This window comes from Ornithodoros turicata, chromosome 3 (assembly GCF_037126465.1).
Source record: "Ornithodoros turicata isolate Travis chromosome 3, ASM3712646v1, whole genome shotgun sequence".
NCBI classification, from domain to species: domain Eukaryota; kingdom Metazoa; phylum Arthropoda; class Arachnida; order Ixodida; family Argasidae; genus Ornithodoros; species Ornithodoros turicata.
The window spans coordinates 5760695-5778906 of NC_088203.1; the positions used below are offsets into that span (position 1 = coordinate 5760695).

The 18212-nt window shown below is 47.5% G+C and overlaps 1 protein-coding gene across 1 annotated transcript in view; it reads right to left on the reverse strand.

Annotated features, from left to right (window-relative positions):
* Positions 1-847: 847 nt before the first annotated feature.
* LOC135387887 (uncharacterized) overlaps positions 848-18212 on the reverse strand; it is a 28911-nt gene continuing 11546 nt past the window's right edge. The window contains exons 8-14 of the mRNA XM_064617084.1: positions 16769-16997; positions 14459-14609; positions 13849-13991; positions 9155-9269; positions 6326-6493; positions 2781-2903; positions 848-1093 (exon numbers count right to left, since the gene is read on the reverse strand). Coding sequence (XP_064473154.1) covers positions 881-1093; positions 2781-2903; positions 6326-6493; positions 9155-9269; positions 13849-13991; positions 14459-14609; positions 16769-16997 — 1142 coding nt within the window. The 3' untranslated portion in view covers positions 848-880. The remainder of the gene's footprint in view (positions 1094-2780; positions 2904-6325; positions 6494-9154; positions 9270-13848; positions 13992-14458; positions 14610-16768; positions 16998-18212) is intronic.

Genomic DNA, 18212 nt, shown 5'->3' on the forward strand with positions numbered 1-18212 from the left:
GTGTACTAAAACCTCAACAGCACTTCGTCTCACGTATCGTGATAACGTTCCGGATTCTCATATAGTGTACCGCAGCAGGACGTTGCAAAGGGGCTTACTAAAACTCACTAACAACACCGAAGCTTCTCACAGCTGTATCTGTTTTGAATTGCGGACAACACTGGCTAACCAGACCAGCGTTGCCAGTCGAGTATACACGACGGCAAAAGTGCGCATAAAGCTACGCCGAGCTGCGTGGAAACGAAAATCGCAACTGGAATATACTTATACAGGGTGTCGCTTTATACGTGGCACGGATTGTTTTTATTAAAAATCTACGACAGCTCCAGATATGTCATTTGAGCATCTAACATACCTGGTCTGGAGGATATCTTTCCTAGCCGGTCGCATCAGTGTGCGACGGCTAGAAGACCTCTACCCGGGAGACGTCATGACGACGTTGGTAGGCAGACTGAAACCGACACAAATCGGAAGGGGAGGGCTGGGTTCCATGAATGGGCATTTGTTCACTGCCTCCTATTGCAGGAAAAGTAGGACCGAAGGTCGCGTCCCTTTCACAGACCATCGTAATCCTTACCACAAATAGTCCGACCGATAAAAAAAAAGCCGTGCCCAGGCTCACCGAAAGAGGCCTAGAATTACCTTGAACGGGACGCGCACTCAAGAATGTCACTCCAACACGTCTGACAAAACATATGGAAGCAATAAATCGGGGAGGGGGGGGAATTTATTGGCAGAAAAAATAAGAAAAAAAGAAAGCAATAAATCGGGGGATCCCCAAGCTGTCATGGCCAACTGAACCACTCACTGTTGTACAGGTCTTCTGTAAATGAACTCGCACAACGACTTTGTTGTCCAGAGACACACTTTATTATCAAGCTCAATCGACGCAGATTGAGTAATCGAAGCCGGACGGCAAGCTATTATTTTTGAACAGATCAACAATAGCCCTGACATGATTCATACGTGCAAAGGCACTTGCGTGTCCAGGACAAGCGGATGATGAGGCGGGGACGGTCTCGTAGTCCAACTCGCTGTCGTATAGAAGGAAACCCATATTTCGCTGGCCGTACTTCTGTAAGGCGCACATGGCCTGGAGGAAAGGAAGTGTAGTTAATATACAATTAGGGCCTGACTTTTTCGGGTTTTATTTTTGGCCAAATTCGGCAAAAATGAAAAAATATTTTTCATTTGAAAATTCGGGTGTATTCGGGTTAAATCCCGTTACGGCATATTCTGTCGTCAGGAATTCGGGTGTATTCGGGTGATTTTTTTTTGTTTAATAAAAATTTGTCTTAACATGGAACTAACAAACTTTATTTTAATGCACGCTTATGAGTGTGCCACGCGACCTGGATGTTTTCGGGTAGATTCGGGTTAAACCCGAATTTTACAGATTTCGTTCGGGGGGTAAATATCGGGCGGATACTGGTTTAACCCTAAAAAGTCAGGCCCTATATACAATCCCCCTTATTGTCGCTCACATACGGGAATCTAGGATTCTTTGACTATTGCCTTTATTGACGCTTTGGGGCATGCAGTAAATATACGAGTGACCAGTCCTGCTCGGTTCCTCCACTTACACCCACCCTTGAAATTTTTTTTTAAAGCGAGCGATAAAAGAGAAACGAGCACTACTCTTCAGCTACTTGACTAAGAAACAGGTGCTACTAGTGAAGCAGTACCTGTTTCTTACTCACCTAGCAGAAAAGTACCACTCGCTTTTATTTTATCGCTCGCTTTAAATAATTTCTGGACACGTTAGAGCAAACACCCTGTATACCCTCCGCACATACCTTTTGTAAATTACCTTGGCTAGATAACAAGTGCTCTACAAATTATCTTCCGGCTGAATAATTCGTAAACAGGTAGTACCATCGAAGAAGTTTCCTTTTGCTCAAGACCCTTAGGACATCGGCCATGGACTGTGTTATGGGCGGCTCATTTGCATACCCTTAAATGATCATCCGAAATTTTAAATTTTGTTAAACTAAACAAACATTGCTAAAACTAAACAGCGTGGGGCAGCGTGTGGGTCAGTATTGCGAACCTTTTGCGCAGAGCACTTTGCAGAAGCTGTACTGGCGTCAAGCACTTGTTTTCGCTGTTATCAGCCGTAAAACGCGGGATAAGAAGGGACCTGGTCATAACCCTGAAACGGTCAGGAAGGTACCCTTGCCCGGAGGATAATCACTACTAAATAATGCGCACGTGTCCTTCTCCTCCAACTGATTGTACCGCTGTCCACTGAAACAGCTCACGAAAAACTTCCACGGATTACAGAAAATTCCACGTAAGAACACCGTCCATTCTTCAATTCTCAATAATTTCCCCAAAATTCTGTCAATCTTTGCTTTTTGAAGAAGGAAGGCGTCGTATGCATCCCCGTACCGGTTTCTGTCTCGGGTTTTCGAAAGAGCTTTCTGAAAGCTTTCCCCTCTACCACGGAACCAACGTGTGCAGCTCGCCAGCTCCCAGAAACCACCAGAATGGTTTGCCCTCCTTCTTTTGCTAAAAAAGGAGGGCCAAACCCTCCTATTACCTATTTACCCTCCTATTACCTGTTTACCTATTGAGAGCACTTTCATGCCTGACTTATTTTCAGCAAGGACGGTAGGTATTTACCTTATCCGAGTAGGTATTCCTTATTCGATCGTTATCGTGAAGGGGCTCGTTACTTTATTCCCCCCCATTCCATCCAGCAATGGGGTAGAGTATCGCCTGTGGCGATGAAACTCCCCACTCTCCAAGGTCGAAAATAAAGTTGTTGTTGTTGTTACCTTATCCTTTAGTGTGTCTGCGTCTTCAAAGGTGTACATGAGCTGCTGAGACGGGAAAGAACATGCCAGCATTTCTTGCAAGCGTACGGAACACACTTTATCCTGTCCTGCGGCACCGCAGAGCTGAAACATTTCAGTAAATCAGTCTCTTTCTTCAGCTACACAAGAACAAAGAAGCCGTTTCCGTAGCTGAGTTATACGAGGGACATTCCCGGGATTTTCGTTTCAAGGAGTGTTGGTGTTACATATAGGGGAGATGTGACTACCATATTTGCTGCTTTTCTGTTTTTGGCAGATATTTTGAGGGTGTTGCAAGTTTTGTTTTGGGCGTGGCATTAGGTGGTCTCGACCCATATTGGTATGCTGACAGCCTCACGAACTGAGTGTCGAACATGGACATAGGAAGTGGAGGCTTATGGGGCTCAAACTCCCCCAAAATGATACTATTGATAGTGCATTTGGGAGAGGGAAACTAGGGGAAATCCTCTAATGGTAATGTCTGGTAGATATATAGGTGAAAATGTCTCATGTGCAGTAACCTGCGAAAGCTATTAAAGGTTCTGAGAATGATATCGTTCACCACATGCTTGCTTGCCCTTATGTTATACGTAGCTGTGCAACCTAAGAGGTTATGGGCCCAGGACATCGCTCCAACGTTTCGCACTGGGAATGCATATGGCTCGGTAACTCAAGGAAGCAAGCTAGGAGGATAGGTAGGTGAGTGACATGGCACTGTGAGACGAGCTTAGGTTTCCGAAGCTTACCTCGGAGAACTATCATGCCTGGTCCATCACCTATTTTACCTTTTGGGTAAAACTGCAAACTAGAAACAAACTACAGAGTAGAAAGTGTCGTTGCTCCAGCTTGGGTAGGAAATGTAGGTTTTTTTCTTCTTAGAGCAAACGTGAGAGAGAGGAGAAAGAGAAAGGGCCGCCACCACTTATACTCGCGGAGGAGAAGGCGCACGTGGAATGGCCCCAAAATGGTGGAAGCACAGTCGTTCTACCAGCTTCGGTAGGAATTTCTACCTTTCTTTCTCAGAGTGTATGCTATATGAAGTCAACTAACGATAGCCAGGAACGCTAAAACAAAATGTAGTCGCCGAAAGTATGAACAAAAACACTTCTGAATATGACGAGGTGCTGGCATAACCAGAACACTTTGGGCGGATGCTATTGTCACTGCATGCCACGTACGAAACAAATGCCCATCAAAAACAGTTGGAGCTGGCACCAAGAACCATCCTGGTTGGGGAGAGAAGTCCGTCTCGATCACCCAGGTAAGAGTGTACGGACGCAAAGTCTGGGCCGTACAACACAAGCAGTGGAGGAAGATGCAGCTGGACCAAAAAGGCGATTGAATGTGAACTTGTCGGCTACCCTGACAGAGTGAACGGTTACAAGCTGTAGTACTTATGTCGGACGTATGACAGATTCCCTGTGAGCCGTGCTGTTTTCGACAAGGACATTTTTCCATGCAAGAACGTCTGCAAGCGATAAGAGACGCGACAACCTGTTTTTCATCAGCGACACCATTCATGCACAGAGCGACACATGCGAGGAGGACGAACGGAGACGCAGAATGAGCCACGGCGTACACAATCTGCTCGAAAAGTTTGGACATGTATGACGGATAGCTTATGGGGTCTAGTCTACGTGATGGTTAGCCTCAGAATCATAGGCAAAGAATAACTCTGGGAACATCACTAATGGGGGAGGAGGATTTCACCCTCGTTTCCCTCTCCAAAATGCACTACCAAAGGTACGATTTCTGGAGAGTTGAACCCCCCCTCCCCCACCCCACCCCGCCTACACCACTGGTTAGTCTGTCCCGCACCAATCAGTGAGCATAGATATGAATGGAAGTGTCCAATGCATGACCAGTGAACAATGAGGACTATAAGATGTGGTGACCCCTGGACCAATCAGCAGGTAAGCAGTTGCGGGCCTATGAGCTGGATTGACCAATGAGCGGACAGGGGTAGCTGTGGACAGCGGGCTTAGTACTGACCTGAACTGGATTAGAAAAAGCTCTCGTTGTGTGCGGTGAATACTCCTCTCCTAGAAGAGCAAAAGGCGACGTAGGTTGAGGTACAGCGACTATCATCTGGCCAGCTAGAATCTGCCTGGCTCATCGAAGAGTAATATGAAAGAGATGCAGGCTGCGGTAGAGCGACTATCGTCTGACTCGATAAAATGTGTCTTGCTCATCAAAGAGCAAGCTCCAAGGGGATGCATGCTGTGGTAGAGCGACTATCGTCTGACTCGATGAAATGTGCATGGGTCATCAGACAGTCATCTGAAGCTAGGGGACGTAAGCTGTGGTATAGAGCGACTATCATCCGGCTTGATAGATCGTGCCTGGCTCATCAAAGAGTAAGGGGGCCCAGGCTGGGGAAGAGCGACAATCGTCTAGAATAACAGAACGTGAACGGGACGCAGAGTGCAGTGGAGCGATCATATGGTCTGATAAAATGTGCGTAGCTCATGGAAGAGTGATCTAAAGGCGATGCATGCTGCTGCAGCGACTATCGTCTAGAATGATAGAATACGCGTGCAGGTCCCCCAAACTCACCTCGGAAAAGCGTGCAACGAAGAAGGCCGCCACTAGATACCCCACTGTTGCCGTTCCGGATCACTTCAGCGCGCTAAGTTTAGCGGCAAAATGTTTTTGTTGTTTCTGCGAATGAATCTAGTCTTTATATGTCCAAATAAAACGCGTATAACAACTTTCTGTGTCGTGTTTCACTTTTTGGTCCCGTTTTTAAACGTGTTGAGCGATCGGAAGGATCTGTGCACGGCTGCGTGCATCACATAGCGTACCTGTCGTACCATGCGCCGCAGGCGCAGTTGTCCATTTCTACTTCGGTGACTTGGCCTGGCTTGGATTGTGCTTCAACTGGATCTTTAGCGCGCTACAATCAAACGCAAGCCAACGTCTGGTAACAATGGGGTATCTAAGGGCGGCCTCCAGCATTGCACGCATCGGGATAGGAACAAATACATGGGAAAATGGCGACCTTGGGGGACCTGACGCGTGGCTCATCACAGAGCAACCTGAAGGGGGCGCAGGCAGCGGAGCAGCGACCATCATGTTGTCTGGCAGAATGTGCTCTGGTTCACTGAAGCATGTCGACTGGGTCATGGTATTGAGATGTACGAAGCGGACGCAGGTTCCGGAGGCGCTACTATACCATACGGTCTCGCAGGATATGCTTATATGTCCGTGTTGATGGGAGAGAAGTATGAAGGGGGCTGTCACTAGGTGACTGTCACGCTCCGTATGCAGAAGGTGGTGTTCTGTGAAGCTTAATTCTCTTTAGCATTGCGCGTAGCACGTTGCTCTTGCACGTGGTGGTACAGTGTGAACGAGCTGCCGGATCTGGTGGAGTGCCAACATAACATCTGCTAGTGTTGTGGCAACGCACTTGAAAACTAAGGGACACTGGGACAGCGTAATGCTTTGTCGAGTGACAGTACGATGTTGCTATGAGGCTCACGTATTTTACAAGAACAAAAAAAAAGAAAATGAAAACGATATCTCACTTGAGAGTACGATACAACGTCGCTTCTCAAGCAGGCGAGATTTATGCGCGATTCGTTGGCTGGTAGACTGTTCAGAAACCGGAAGGCACGGACCCCCATCGTGAAGGCAAAGGCCACGGTGATGTTCTCGGGTATAGATACGCCATTTAACACGGCGATTCCTTTGACCTGCAAAATTGAGATACCCAGTTTAGTGCTGTACTGGGAAGAGCAAACCAACTGTCACACAGCGGCTGGCCAAGACCAGATGCGGCCGCGAATGAACTTTGTGGACGCGGCGATCTGCACATGACACTGGAAAAGGCCGACGAAACTTAGTAGAAGGCTGCACGGCTTACCCGGAAACCCGATCCCGGCACAGTACGTAAAGCGTTTTTGCGGGCCTGGGCTATAGGTTCGGGTCTTACATTATGGGCCGGGCCTGTACCTTTCTGGATCTAGGTCGTGCTCGAGGGTATGCGATCCCACTTTTATAGTTAGCCACGGTCACCTTCTACAGTCCGTTACACTGGGCCGGGTAACCTTTATATTTCTCGGGCCTGGTCTGGGCCCCGGAAAACTAGAAATTATTCGGGACTGGGCATAAGAACGCGGCACGTGCTGTTCACTACAACTTCATACTGGTCGGCTCTTTTTTTTTTAAATTCCGCGTTAGCGCCGCGAAGCAACTGTGGCTATGAGCGGCGTACAGACGTGGACAGATGGAGAGAGGACAGCAGGAAGGAGTGGGGGACAGAGGGGTTAGTATATGCGTCCTGGGCTGACTGCAGGGGGAACTGTGCCAACCCAAGCAGCACAATGTACTGAAAGTCGAGTCTAATAGGGATGGACGGGTAGGTGGAAAGCCTTGAACAGACGCGTGAAACTAAAGAACAGTGATAAGACACACACCGCCCACCCCTATTGCACTCGACTTTCTGCAGATTGTGCTGCTTGGGGACATTCGTCTGGAAAGTCTTTGGAAAACCCAGGGAAAACGTCAGACAGCACAGCCGGTTACAGGGTTCGAACCCGTGTCACCTCCCAGTCTCGGCGCGGAAAGCGGCCACCCCTAACCACTACTGCTCGGTTCTCCTTCCGAGCGAAAGATACATTTTACTGGAACGCCGACCATCTGCACTCGATGAAAAAAAAAATGCAGTAAAATAGGGAGTAATTGCAGCTTCTACTCCCCTAGACTGCCATTACTCCCCATTTTAGTCCCCTAACCCCGATATTTACTTCCCAGGGCTGCAAATTGTCACTCAACTTCGCAAAATGGTCTCCCGAATGCAACAGTCAACGTAAATATGCACTTTTGGTCAATTTGATAGCATAAGGCTGTAAATATAATTCAGCAAACTTAGCAATTTTCCACCCACACTCTTAAAAAAAGGGTGTACTTTAACTCCTTTTTTGTGCCACGTATATATCACTCCCTTTTGGAGAGTACAATTACTCTCAAAAAGGAGTCTCCCCAAACCCCACAAAGGAGTAACATTACTCCCTTTCTCCCTACCGGAGAGTAATATTCCTCTCCAGTAGGGAGTTAGAGCGTAACCCCACTCCCTAAAGGGAGTGAGGAGAATCCTTTTTGAGAATAATTGTGCTCTTCAAAAGGGAGTGATATATGTGGCAAGAAAAAGGAGTTAAAGTACACCCTTTTTTAAAGGGACTATGAAACGATTTTTTTCTTCGTTTCGTTCGAAAGAAGACATTTTTCTGAGTCTAGAACCGAAATTTTACTTTCGTCGCGCGAGCGGATTTCTCGGGAGCGAATTTAAACGGAGCGGCGAAGGGAGGACAGCTGGCGCCGCGCCGTGACGAGCTGCCGAGCGGAGACACAACGGGTAACTTGACGCGACCACGGCCGGCTCAGCAACACGTCATCGTGACGTGTTGCCGAGCCGAGGAATCCCGCCAGGAGCATGCGCCGTAGGATCCCGCGTATGCGTTCATCGGGAGTGGAAATCTCCATGACAGCAGCTTTCGCGCGATCGGCAGATTTCGGCAGTGGCGGCAGCCACAGCGCGAGCTCGCGGCATTACTTGCCATTGTGCAACACCGGTGACGTAACGGGGAACCGAAGAGCGGTCCGTACAGTTACACCATCGGCAGGGAAATATGCGCGGGAGAGGAGGAACGCGGAAGAGACATTTCCAGCGCGCGCCTCTCGCAGAGTAGAGCGATTTCGTCCGGAAAAATTTGTGGCATATTAGTTTCTCTGCGGGAAGAACAGTTTCCATCGAAAAAAAGTATGGGGGTTCGGGAAATTTCATAGTCCCTTTAAGAGTGCACACGCAGTATCAGAAAAAGTTAGCGCATCTTTCTTCGCAAATTGTGCCCCTATATATGTCGCAAGATTTTATCTCGATGCATCACGGTTGACGGTTTGACTCAAAGTATTTACATGCACACGAATTATGCACCCAGAACTTTTAGAACAGAGCGTGAAATGCAGTCTTCACTCTGTGACATTCATTTACTCCCGTGCATTTACTCCCGAAAGGAAGCATTTTTGTGGCTATGCATTTACACTCTTAGAAATGAACTTCACCGCATAGCACGCTCCTAGCCAACCATCATCTCGAATGATACCGTTATCTGCCCTGATTTGTTGAAAACGGGAGGCGAACGCCTTTTTTGTGACACTTATGCATTTCATAATTGTCACAAAAAAGGCGTACGCCTCCAGTTTTCAACAAATCGGGGCAGATAATGATATCATTCGAGATGATGTTTGGCTAGGAGCGTGCTATGCGATGAAGTTCATTTCTAAGAGTGTAGTCCTCAGAGGAGTAAATTTACTCATTTTTTTCCTACAGCGTGGTAACACTTGCGTATACTTACAAATGAGGGTTGATACGTCTGATAGGGGTCGCTCCACATTGAGGTCGGGAAATTTCTGCAGTCCGGCACGCTATCGTTGATGGCTGTCTCCATGACAAAGATGTTGATCTCCCACCTGAAATGATCTACATTGTGGCAGTATGCCCTATGACTATGCACAGGAGCCAACGGAAATAATATTCTGCCGCACCTCAGACACTGGCCGTTATCCAACAGATGATGATGATAATGATTGAGGTTTTATGGCGCACAAGCAACTAAGGCTATAGTGCGCCAAAACTGTAATGAAAATTATGGGTGTAGAAAAAATCGTCCCCGGAGAAAATGTCCCTGGAGAAACCCTCTCCGAAAGAAAAGTAGTTTTCGTCAAACGGCGTGTGCGAGCTGTGGATAGCCCCCCTCAACTGCATGGTGAACGGTCAAAAACAAGCCTAAACTAACATAACCTCTGAAAACTAACCTAGGACCTGGTTCTAACCTAGGTTCCCACCGGAGACGTTCTTTCCGGGGGACATTTTCTCCTGGGGACGTTTTCTCCAGGGACGATTTTTCGGGATCCCAAAAGTTATGACTAGTTAAAAATCAAAAGACCATATGCTAAAACTAAGAAAAATGCGACATATACTTCCAAAAATGCGACACAAACCATGATCTGATGTGGCAAAAAACTTGTATAAGACCGTATAGCTGATAGACAACCAGTACCTCTAAACAAAACAAAAAGAAGTTGTGGATCTTTAAAAACGGCAACCAGGGAGATTTGCCAAAGCTAAGCTATTACTTACTAGCTATCATTGATGAGGGTGATGCCAACGGAACGGCAGAGTGTGTGTGTGTGTGTGTGTGCGCGTGCGTGAGAGAGCGAGAGGGCGATGGAATAACAAAAAAAAATTTCTTCTTCTTAAGGTATAGTAAAAACACAGTAGATCACTGTTGTGTGTATAAAGCTGTCTATACAATGACGGAGATAATAATAACTTTGTGGAGGCTCAATTGGGTCAGTTTTGCCTCAGGAATAGATGCATAGCTCGCATTGATCATTGTAGTGAAAGGTAACCTTTACGCCGGCTTGAGCGAATGTTTCACTGGTCTTTCAATCTGTTTCTACACCGAGCACACGCAGCTCCCGCAGAAAACAGTTCATTTCAGAACCTGACCACCACACAACAAGCGTAAAAATTGGAAGAAGCGCAGCTCTTTATCCAAACGTCCTTAGCTTGGACGCAGACAGTGCCATCAGACACCATCCGTAGCGTGTACGGACTTGTTGCATAGGATGCAAGCACGATTAATGTTCGATGAGCCCTTTAGTGATGCTGAAATCTCATTCTGCTTGCACAGTGTTTTCAGACACTCAGATCAATTTCTACTCTGGTAAAAGTGACCAGTTTGGCCATCTGCTGTGGTCCCCAACTCTCCTCCGTATAAGTGCTAGAGCACTCGTATTTGACCATCAGTGCAGGTTGTGACATGAATCACCTGGATGCCACTCTTCTTGTCTGTACCGCTGATCATAAATGCTCCTATTCATCGACTACAAAAACAAAAATCTTTATGCATGTTCTAGTGGCCAGAACGTCTAAAATTAATGAGACGTAAATATCCCGTTTGTTCCTGTCATGTACCAAATAGCTAAAAATATTCAGATGTAATGCACAGGTTTGACCTTCGATGCGCCCCTGCGTTACACATGTTACAGCTACATCTTTTTTCTACGTCTTCCTGAAAGTACATATGTAGAGGAGGAAGTACATATGTACAATTTATAACGTAGTCGATTACTTTTCTCGTCCGGTAATTTATTTGAGTAATTCAATTACAATTTTCAGTAATCAATTACCAAGTAATCGATTACTTTGAGACTAAAGTGTCCACATTGTTCGGGAAGACAAAACCACCAACTGCGCTCTGCGATTCGTATGACGCAGTGTGGCACGGTCATGGGGGGGGGGGGGATCTAGAGGGAGAGTCCAGATGTCCTGACCCCCTCCTTAATTTCTGTCTTCACATTGCGTTTAATTGTATGCTTTAATTGTAATTGTAGTATGCTGTTCATGGCTGGACCCCTTCTCCCCTCAGAAAAATCCTGGATCCGCCCCTTGCACGTTGGTTGTTTCCACATCTGTTTGCTTAACCGCTGGACGCATGCAGTTCTTCTTGCCTTGTGGCCAGGGTGTCGAACCGAAACGTTTTTCGTTCCGGTTTTCGTTCCAGTTCTATCATAAACGGTTCGGTACCGGTTCTGCTCCGGAGCAAAAAAATAACGGTTCATACCGGTTTTGAACCGGTTCCGCTTCTCGTGTGCATATTTATTCCCAGAAAAAAAATCAATGTTACAAAACGTAAACCCGTTTATTCCGCACACATGGCACAGACCGACTTGTTTGTCGTGATGTCATACGTAAAGTACTTTCTTGCTGAATTGGTGCGATCGCGTCCCATCCGAATGTCTGTTGCTGCTTCCTAGTCAGCAAGCACCACGACGGCTCCGTTTTCTTTTCTACGTGTCCTGTCCACAAAAGAAGCGCCATTTCGTACGCGTTTGCCCTCGCGGATACGTAATGTATTCACTTCGCTGTTTTCAAACAAGGGACGCGTTGCACGACATTACCGATAGAGAAGCCGTTACGTAGCCCCCTTGGGTCGTGTTTAGTTCAGGAGGGTTTGGGCGGATGAAATTAAAACGAACACTACGGCGCATTGGTAGGGAGTTACAACCGGTCACATGTACCTGTAAGTCTATGTGCGCGAACGATAAAACGTTACCAAGGGGTCATAGTATACCGACATACATTCCACCGTAACCGAAGCCCTCGTAAAGTATCCGTGACATGACTTCAGAACACACGACGTAAGTTTCATTCGCTCATTCGTAGTCCAAACCGGCGAAACTTTTTCTTGGACCGAAAACCGTTAAATAAATTTTTCGGTTTCCCTCCTGAGCGAAAAAAACATATACGGTTTCGATTCCGTTCCGGTTCGCACCAAAATAGCGGTTTTTTCCGGTTTTCGGTTCTGGTTTTCGGTTCGCTCCGACACCCTGCTTGTGGCTTGTTACAGCACGAGCGAAATGAATTTGCACGAGATTAGAGTCACTAAATAAGCTACGTAGCTTATTTCGCTTACTTTGACTCTACACGAGATAACAGAGACCACAACAAATCATTTTACGGGGAATGTCGCACATGGCCAAAGTGCACTATGAACGATGAAAGATGGAAGTCACCGAAAAGGTTAGCCAGCAGTAGGACTCGAACCCACATCTTCTGGATTACTGGTCCAGGGCTCTACCAAATGAGGTAAGCTAACATACCACCCCAGCGACTTCCAAGGGCGTGTCATCTGGAGGGACAAATCAACCATTCTCTCTCACTAATCCCCCTTTCACTCTTACATTTTTCTCACTTATACACACACAACCCTACGACGGGATCGGGATACGACGGGTCTCTCATGTTCAAGAGTTCACTGTTTCTTCGACCTGGCAGCTGGCACTGCACCACCCTTTCGGAGCGCAACAGATAAACATGTTCATTTTAACCTGTTTGCACTTTGTAGCTCTTTTGCGACATCTATGCAGCCTGCAGATACATCCCAGAAAAAATAAAATAAAAGAATACCGGTTCAACTGATTGGTTACCGGTAACCACAATTATTAAAACCCGTATCCACGTAACCATAACCGTAACCGATATTCGTTTCGGTTTTAGTCGTTGGGGCTATGATGTCAGAGTCGCGTGAGTTTCGGTATTCGCCGTGCCCATTTTCTTCGCTTCTATACGCTGTGCAAGTGCGTCTCTGCTGCTCATGAGAGGAGGCAGTGAGAGGGAAGAGGGAGGGCGCCGCCTTAGCCAATGGGGCTTTCCCGAGTGGAGTAACTGGGAGAGGAGATATGCGCAGAACGCTCGGTTACTTGCAGAGCGTATTACCCAACCAGCTCCGGTGGCGCAGCGGTAACGCGTGCGCTTGGAGACTGGGAGGTCCGCGGTTCGAATCCGCGGGCCGGCTGTGCCGTCTGGGGTTTTTCCTGGGTTTCCCTCAGATGTGTGATAGGTGTATGCCGGCACAGTTCCCCTGAAGTCGGCCCATGGACGCAGCTATCCTCCCACCGAGCGGATTCCGCTCGGTCTTCCACTTCACCCTCTCCTCTCCTCCTCTCCACCACCTTTCCCTTCCCGAGAAACATGCCGCCTAATCAGGCAGGCGGACCTCTCGGGTTCCTCCCAACGACACTCCTCCTCCCTCCTCCTCCTCCTCGTATTACCCACTTCGTTGTGAGACTTTCCACGCACGTTCACACCAGTGCAAAGAACGGTCTTTCACGTTTATCAGGGATGACATGTGTCACAATCCCTTTAAGTAATCAGTCGTCTAGTAGTTTACTCTCTTGCATACTCTCTTGTCAATCCGCTAGTCATATAACTGGCCAGCAAAAGAACATATTAGCTGTAGCTTCTTTATCTAAAAAAAAACCGAACGCGCATTAAACACACCATATGGCACGAATTGTACTGTATTGTACTCGCCTGCAGTGCATACTACTGTCAGCAGTAGTCAGGTGTATGCCAGTATCACCGTTAAGTATTGAGAGTACCGAGCCAGTATGTAGACATGCGGGTTTTCATGCTTCAGACGTTCGCTGCATCCGGTACATTACACTAAGCGTGCCTGAAAGATTGAAGAAAAGTCCTTACCTCCCAATGATGCTATTAATGGTTGCCACGAATGCGTCCTTGTATTTAGTTGTGAATCCAGGCTCGTCGTAGTTAAACATCTTCAGTCCTAATACACGGTAGCTCCATGCTGTGCTCAACTGATCCTGGTTCTCCTTAACGATCTGAAACCGCATCACGTGACTACAATAACTGTGACAAATTTGCAAATCCCTGCCAGAGCAACACTAGGCGGAAGGGAGCATTCTAGATGCCTTTCCGTGTGATGACCTGCTACCCCGGCTACGTCGTTGCTGCTTCCTACAGAGCGTCAATTAACCAGCGCGACTAAGATGATTGATGCCGCATCGGCATAACCCAAGTAGTGCGCAATAAGTTAAAACGACACAGTTGACTAAACGATTGCTCATACGTCTTAACATCTCATTACCAGCACGTAGGTTGTCGTATTAAGTGTTGTCTGTGACCAGCGTCACGTTGAAAGTTGCTTCACCGTTGGAAAGCGCAAAGCTAGTATAAGAAAAGGGTCCCTGGCTGTCCACCATGAGCATCATGTTCCTTCATCATGTATTCTTCGCTGTGTTCCCACAAGACTGAAACAAGCACGTTCAGGCTGGACACCTTCACTCACCTCCATAGCCGGTTTGATTACATCAAAAGGCTCCAATGCAGCGTAATTGACTGGAACTGACAGAGCGGCGAAGTGCTTGATATTAGAAGCAAACGCTAGCCGCACGAGCTCCCGGCCGTTCACGCCTTCAAATTCAGTTCCGTTCATGTGCCTGAAACAAATTTTGGCTATGAAGCAGGGCAGGTATGTTGAACACACGGCTAAGTTGACCGCGTTTGTCATCAAAGTCCCCGCGCGTTCAGCGGCGCACGTGGGCCGATTGCTGGTAGAGTGTCACAGGTTGGGGACCGCTTCCGACAGGGCAGTAGCATGCTTTATTCTTCTCGAATAGATGTGGCCTGCCTTTTGTATTAATTGGGAGCCACCGACTGAACTGCATCGGCATGGGAGTGGCTAGCATTAGGGGAGTGAAGAGTCATCAGTTTTCAAAAAAGCACGTAACCCGACAAACGCAATCACGCGAGCAACCGAGCTATGCTTCACATAGACAGCATTTCCCTACTGTTGGAGACAACAGTGGGCGAGAACAGAGAACGTTACAAGATGTACGTCTGTCCTGTCCAGTCCTCAAAGGGATAGTTCGCTCCGCAAGCATCACTTCCTAGATATCTGCTTTCATCAATAGATACAGCTTCGTGTTCGTTCCTTCTGTGCCGTTATCCGTGTCCCTGGAGCCCCTCCCATACCTCGGTATTCATAAGCCGCATCGTGGCTTGTGCAAGTTTGCACCAAGACCTGTCCTCACTCAAGACGGTTTTTCATGAACACTCCCGCGGTCTTACTTCGCCAAGTAGCAGCCTGCTAACTTTAAATGCGCTCAAGTTTTCACCTAAAATTTGCTTTGCAGTATGATAACGCGACACTTCTTCGCATCAGGACTTTTGATATTTGCCACACCTGTCATCCGGTACCGACGCTTGTGTAAAGTACCTGTAAATAAATTGATGACGCATCAGCTCATGTAAAGCCAGACTTGTGCGTAACGCGTTGTAATTTTTCCAGTAGTCAGCTACTTTACTGTCAAAGTAATTTTTCGAGTAATCAATTACTTTTTGGAGTAATCGATTACTCAGTAAAATGAGTACTTTTCCGGCAGAGATTAACTTATCTTTCAGAGGTTCTGCCCAAAGTCAAGTTCCTCGTGCCCGGTCACTAAATAAGCGACACTTTAGAGTACCGACACTGAGTTCCAAGAGCGAGCATGCGCCATCTTGTTTTCGCGCCACGCTACCCACGCGCACGCGCACTTTAGCGCACGATGCCATCTGTCGTGCGCGGGCGAAATGCTCCTTCCGTTCGCAAGCAGCAGTTGACGGTCTTGAGCTCACATTGACATCCTTGGGACGCTCTGGTTGACAATACATGGGTTATCGCGCAACAATCATACACGCTTCCCTATCCCACAGGGAGCTTTATGTTAGCCGCCTTTGATCCTCAAATGGGGATGATACCGGAGTGGTGCGGAAACAAGATGGCGCTCCTGCTCTCCCTTGGACCTCAGTGTCGATACTCTGAAGCGAAGCTTATTTAGTGACTCCAGGCAACCCTATAGCCGTCAGCCTTTGTTGGGCCGTTCTACTACAGCAAGCGGAGGTCATTGAAATAAAGTTCTGGAATTTCAGGGTCTCTCTCCCTAATCTCTTCCTACACCAGTGTGGTGGTACCTGAAGCTTTGGAGGTTTAGTGAGTCATGCGGGGAAGTTCCACGCAATGTTCTTGCACAATCGGGTCAACGTCTTCCCTTGCGATAACTATACAGTAGACGTACAGATCCTACGTGCCTATCCTGCGCATTTTTGTTTTTCGTGTTAGTTCAGCTGTTGCGTTGTTGAACATTTTCTTTCTTACTTTGTTTTCTAAGGCACAAAAATACGGGGTATAATTTTCGTTATTTACGCGTTACTTTTCTACTCCTCACTCAGTTACATTTGAATACAGTAACTGGTAACTGCAATCGATTACTTTTTGCGTAGGAGTAAAGGTAACGGCAATCAATTACTTTTTTCGAGTAACGGGCACAAGTCTGTGTATAAAGCGAAGGCAAGATTCCCTCACGGATGAAGTCATATCTATCATAGTCATCTATCTAAGTCATCTATCATATCTATATCTAGGCCATCCCTTGTACATAGCCAGTGTAATTTACATTCGCATATCTTCAATAAATTCAATTCAGTTCAATTCAATATCTACGAACTCGAGGGTTAGAGATTCGAGGAAGTGTTGCCTTCGTCACGGAAAACCTCCTCCTCCATTTTTTTTTTTTCTAATGTGCAACAAGCCCCCAGAGTGTCACGTATTTGCACCCACCTCGAGTCAAAGGAAACTGCGAATCTATCTTCCGACCGTGTCGCTGCGACATTTTTGAAGGTCTGGAAGGCGGTTAAACCATTGGGGGAGCTAAGTATGCTGTTTGCGACGCTCACATGCGTGAAGATGATAATGTCGCAGATGCCGGAAACTGGGTACGCGTTCCTTCGCAGTGCACGTTCACCGGCGGTGCAAAGAAGCGGTTGGTAGATGAATGGATCGTACGTCGCTGAGGAAAAAGGGGGTTATGAGCGCATTTTTCAATCCTCCACTGCTGCACGTTTCGCATACCGAGTCATGGGTCTCTACATGACATGAAACGCATAGACACGACACGGGGGTGGGGGGGCTCCTATGAGAGCACGCCAGTTGGGCTTACTATTGGCACTAATTTTCATGCGAACTCAACCGGATTTACCGTAATTTCAGGCGTATAAGCAGCACTCGCCGATAAGCCGCGGGCAGTACAACGCGACTGATTTGTGCGACAAAGGAGACCACATAGAAGGCCATCAACCTGTGGTCCATACTCCGGGTTCGGCATGGTGTACAACAAAGGAGGTCAGTTCTAGTGTTCTACCAAGATGGGATTATGCCCGTGTTGTGTTTTTTTTTTCTCCTTTTTTTTTCGTGGATCGACGGGTCAGTGGCCTTCCAGAAGACACGAATCACTGTCACGACTTTCGTTAAAGCTGCTCGGGGGAAGGCACCAGGAAGGTCAGTCTACTTGCATGTGGAGGTGCCCATGTTACGTATTGTTCGTGCATTGGCAGGGCGGTGCTGTTCCGGAGACACTGTCAGCCCTTTCGTTAATACCGGCGTATGAAGAAAATACCAGGGAAAAATAGTTATCAGATAAGCTGCACCAGTGGATAAGTCGCAGGGCGCCCGTGAGAAAAAAAAAACGTCGCGCATAAGCCGTGGCTAGTACGCGTGAAATTACGGTATATACACTCCTAAAAATGAACTTCACCACATGGCACGCTCCTAGCCAACCATCATCCCGAATGACAACGTTCTCGCCCGTGATTTGTTGGAAACGGGAGGCGGAGCCTATTCTGTGCCGTGCATAATGGCCGTGCATAATGCAGCGCACAAAATAGGCTCCGCCTCCCGCTTTCAGCAAATCAGGGGCCGAGAACGTTGTCATTCGGGATGATGGTTGGCTAGGAGCGTGCTATGTGGTGAAGTTCATTTTTAGGGGTGTACTTCTGTCGTTCATGACGAGGAGCCGGCACAGGGTCATGTACAGAACACGCGCATCCAGAGGCACACCGCGGCAGCTCCCCTGGATTAATCGCTGCATCGATTTCGAGCGCAGTTGCTTTCAATCATGAGCAATAAGAATTTCCTGAGCTTGTGTTGCTCTACCTCGGCCAACTCCCCATAGCGTGGCATGCAGCGTTCGTGGTTCAATGAAGTTCGGGGAACGGACAACTGCTCA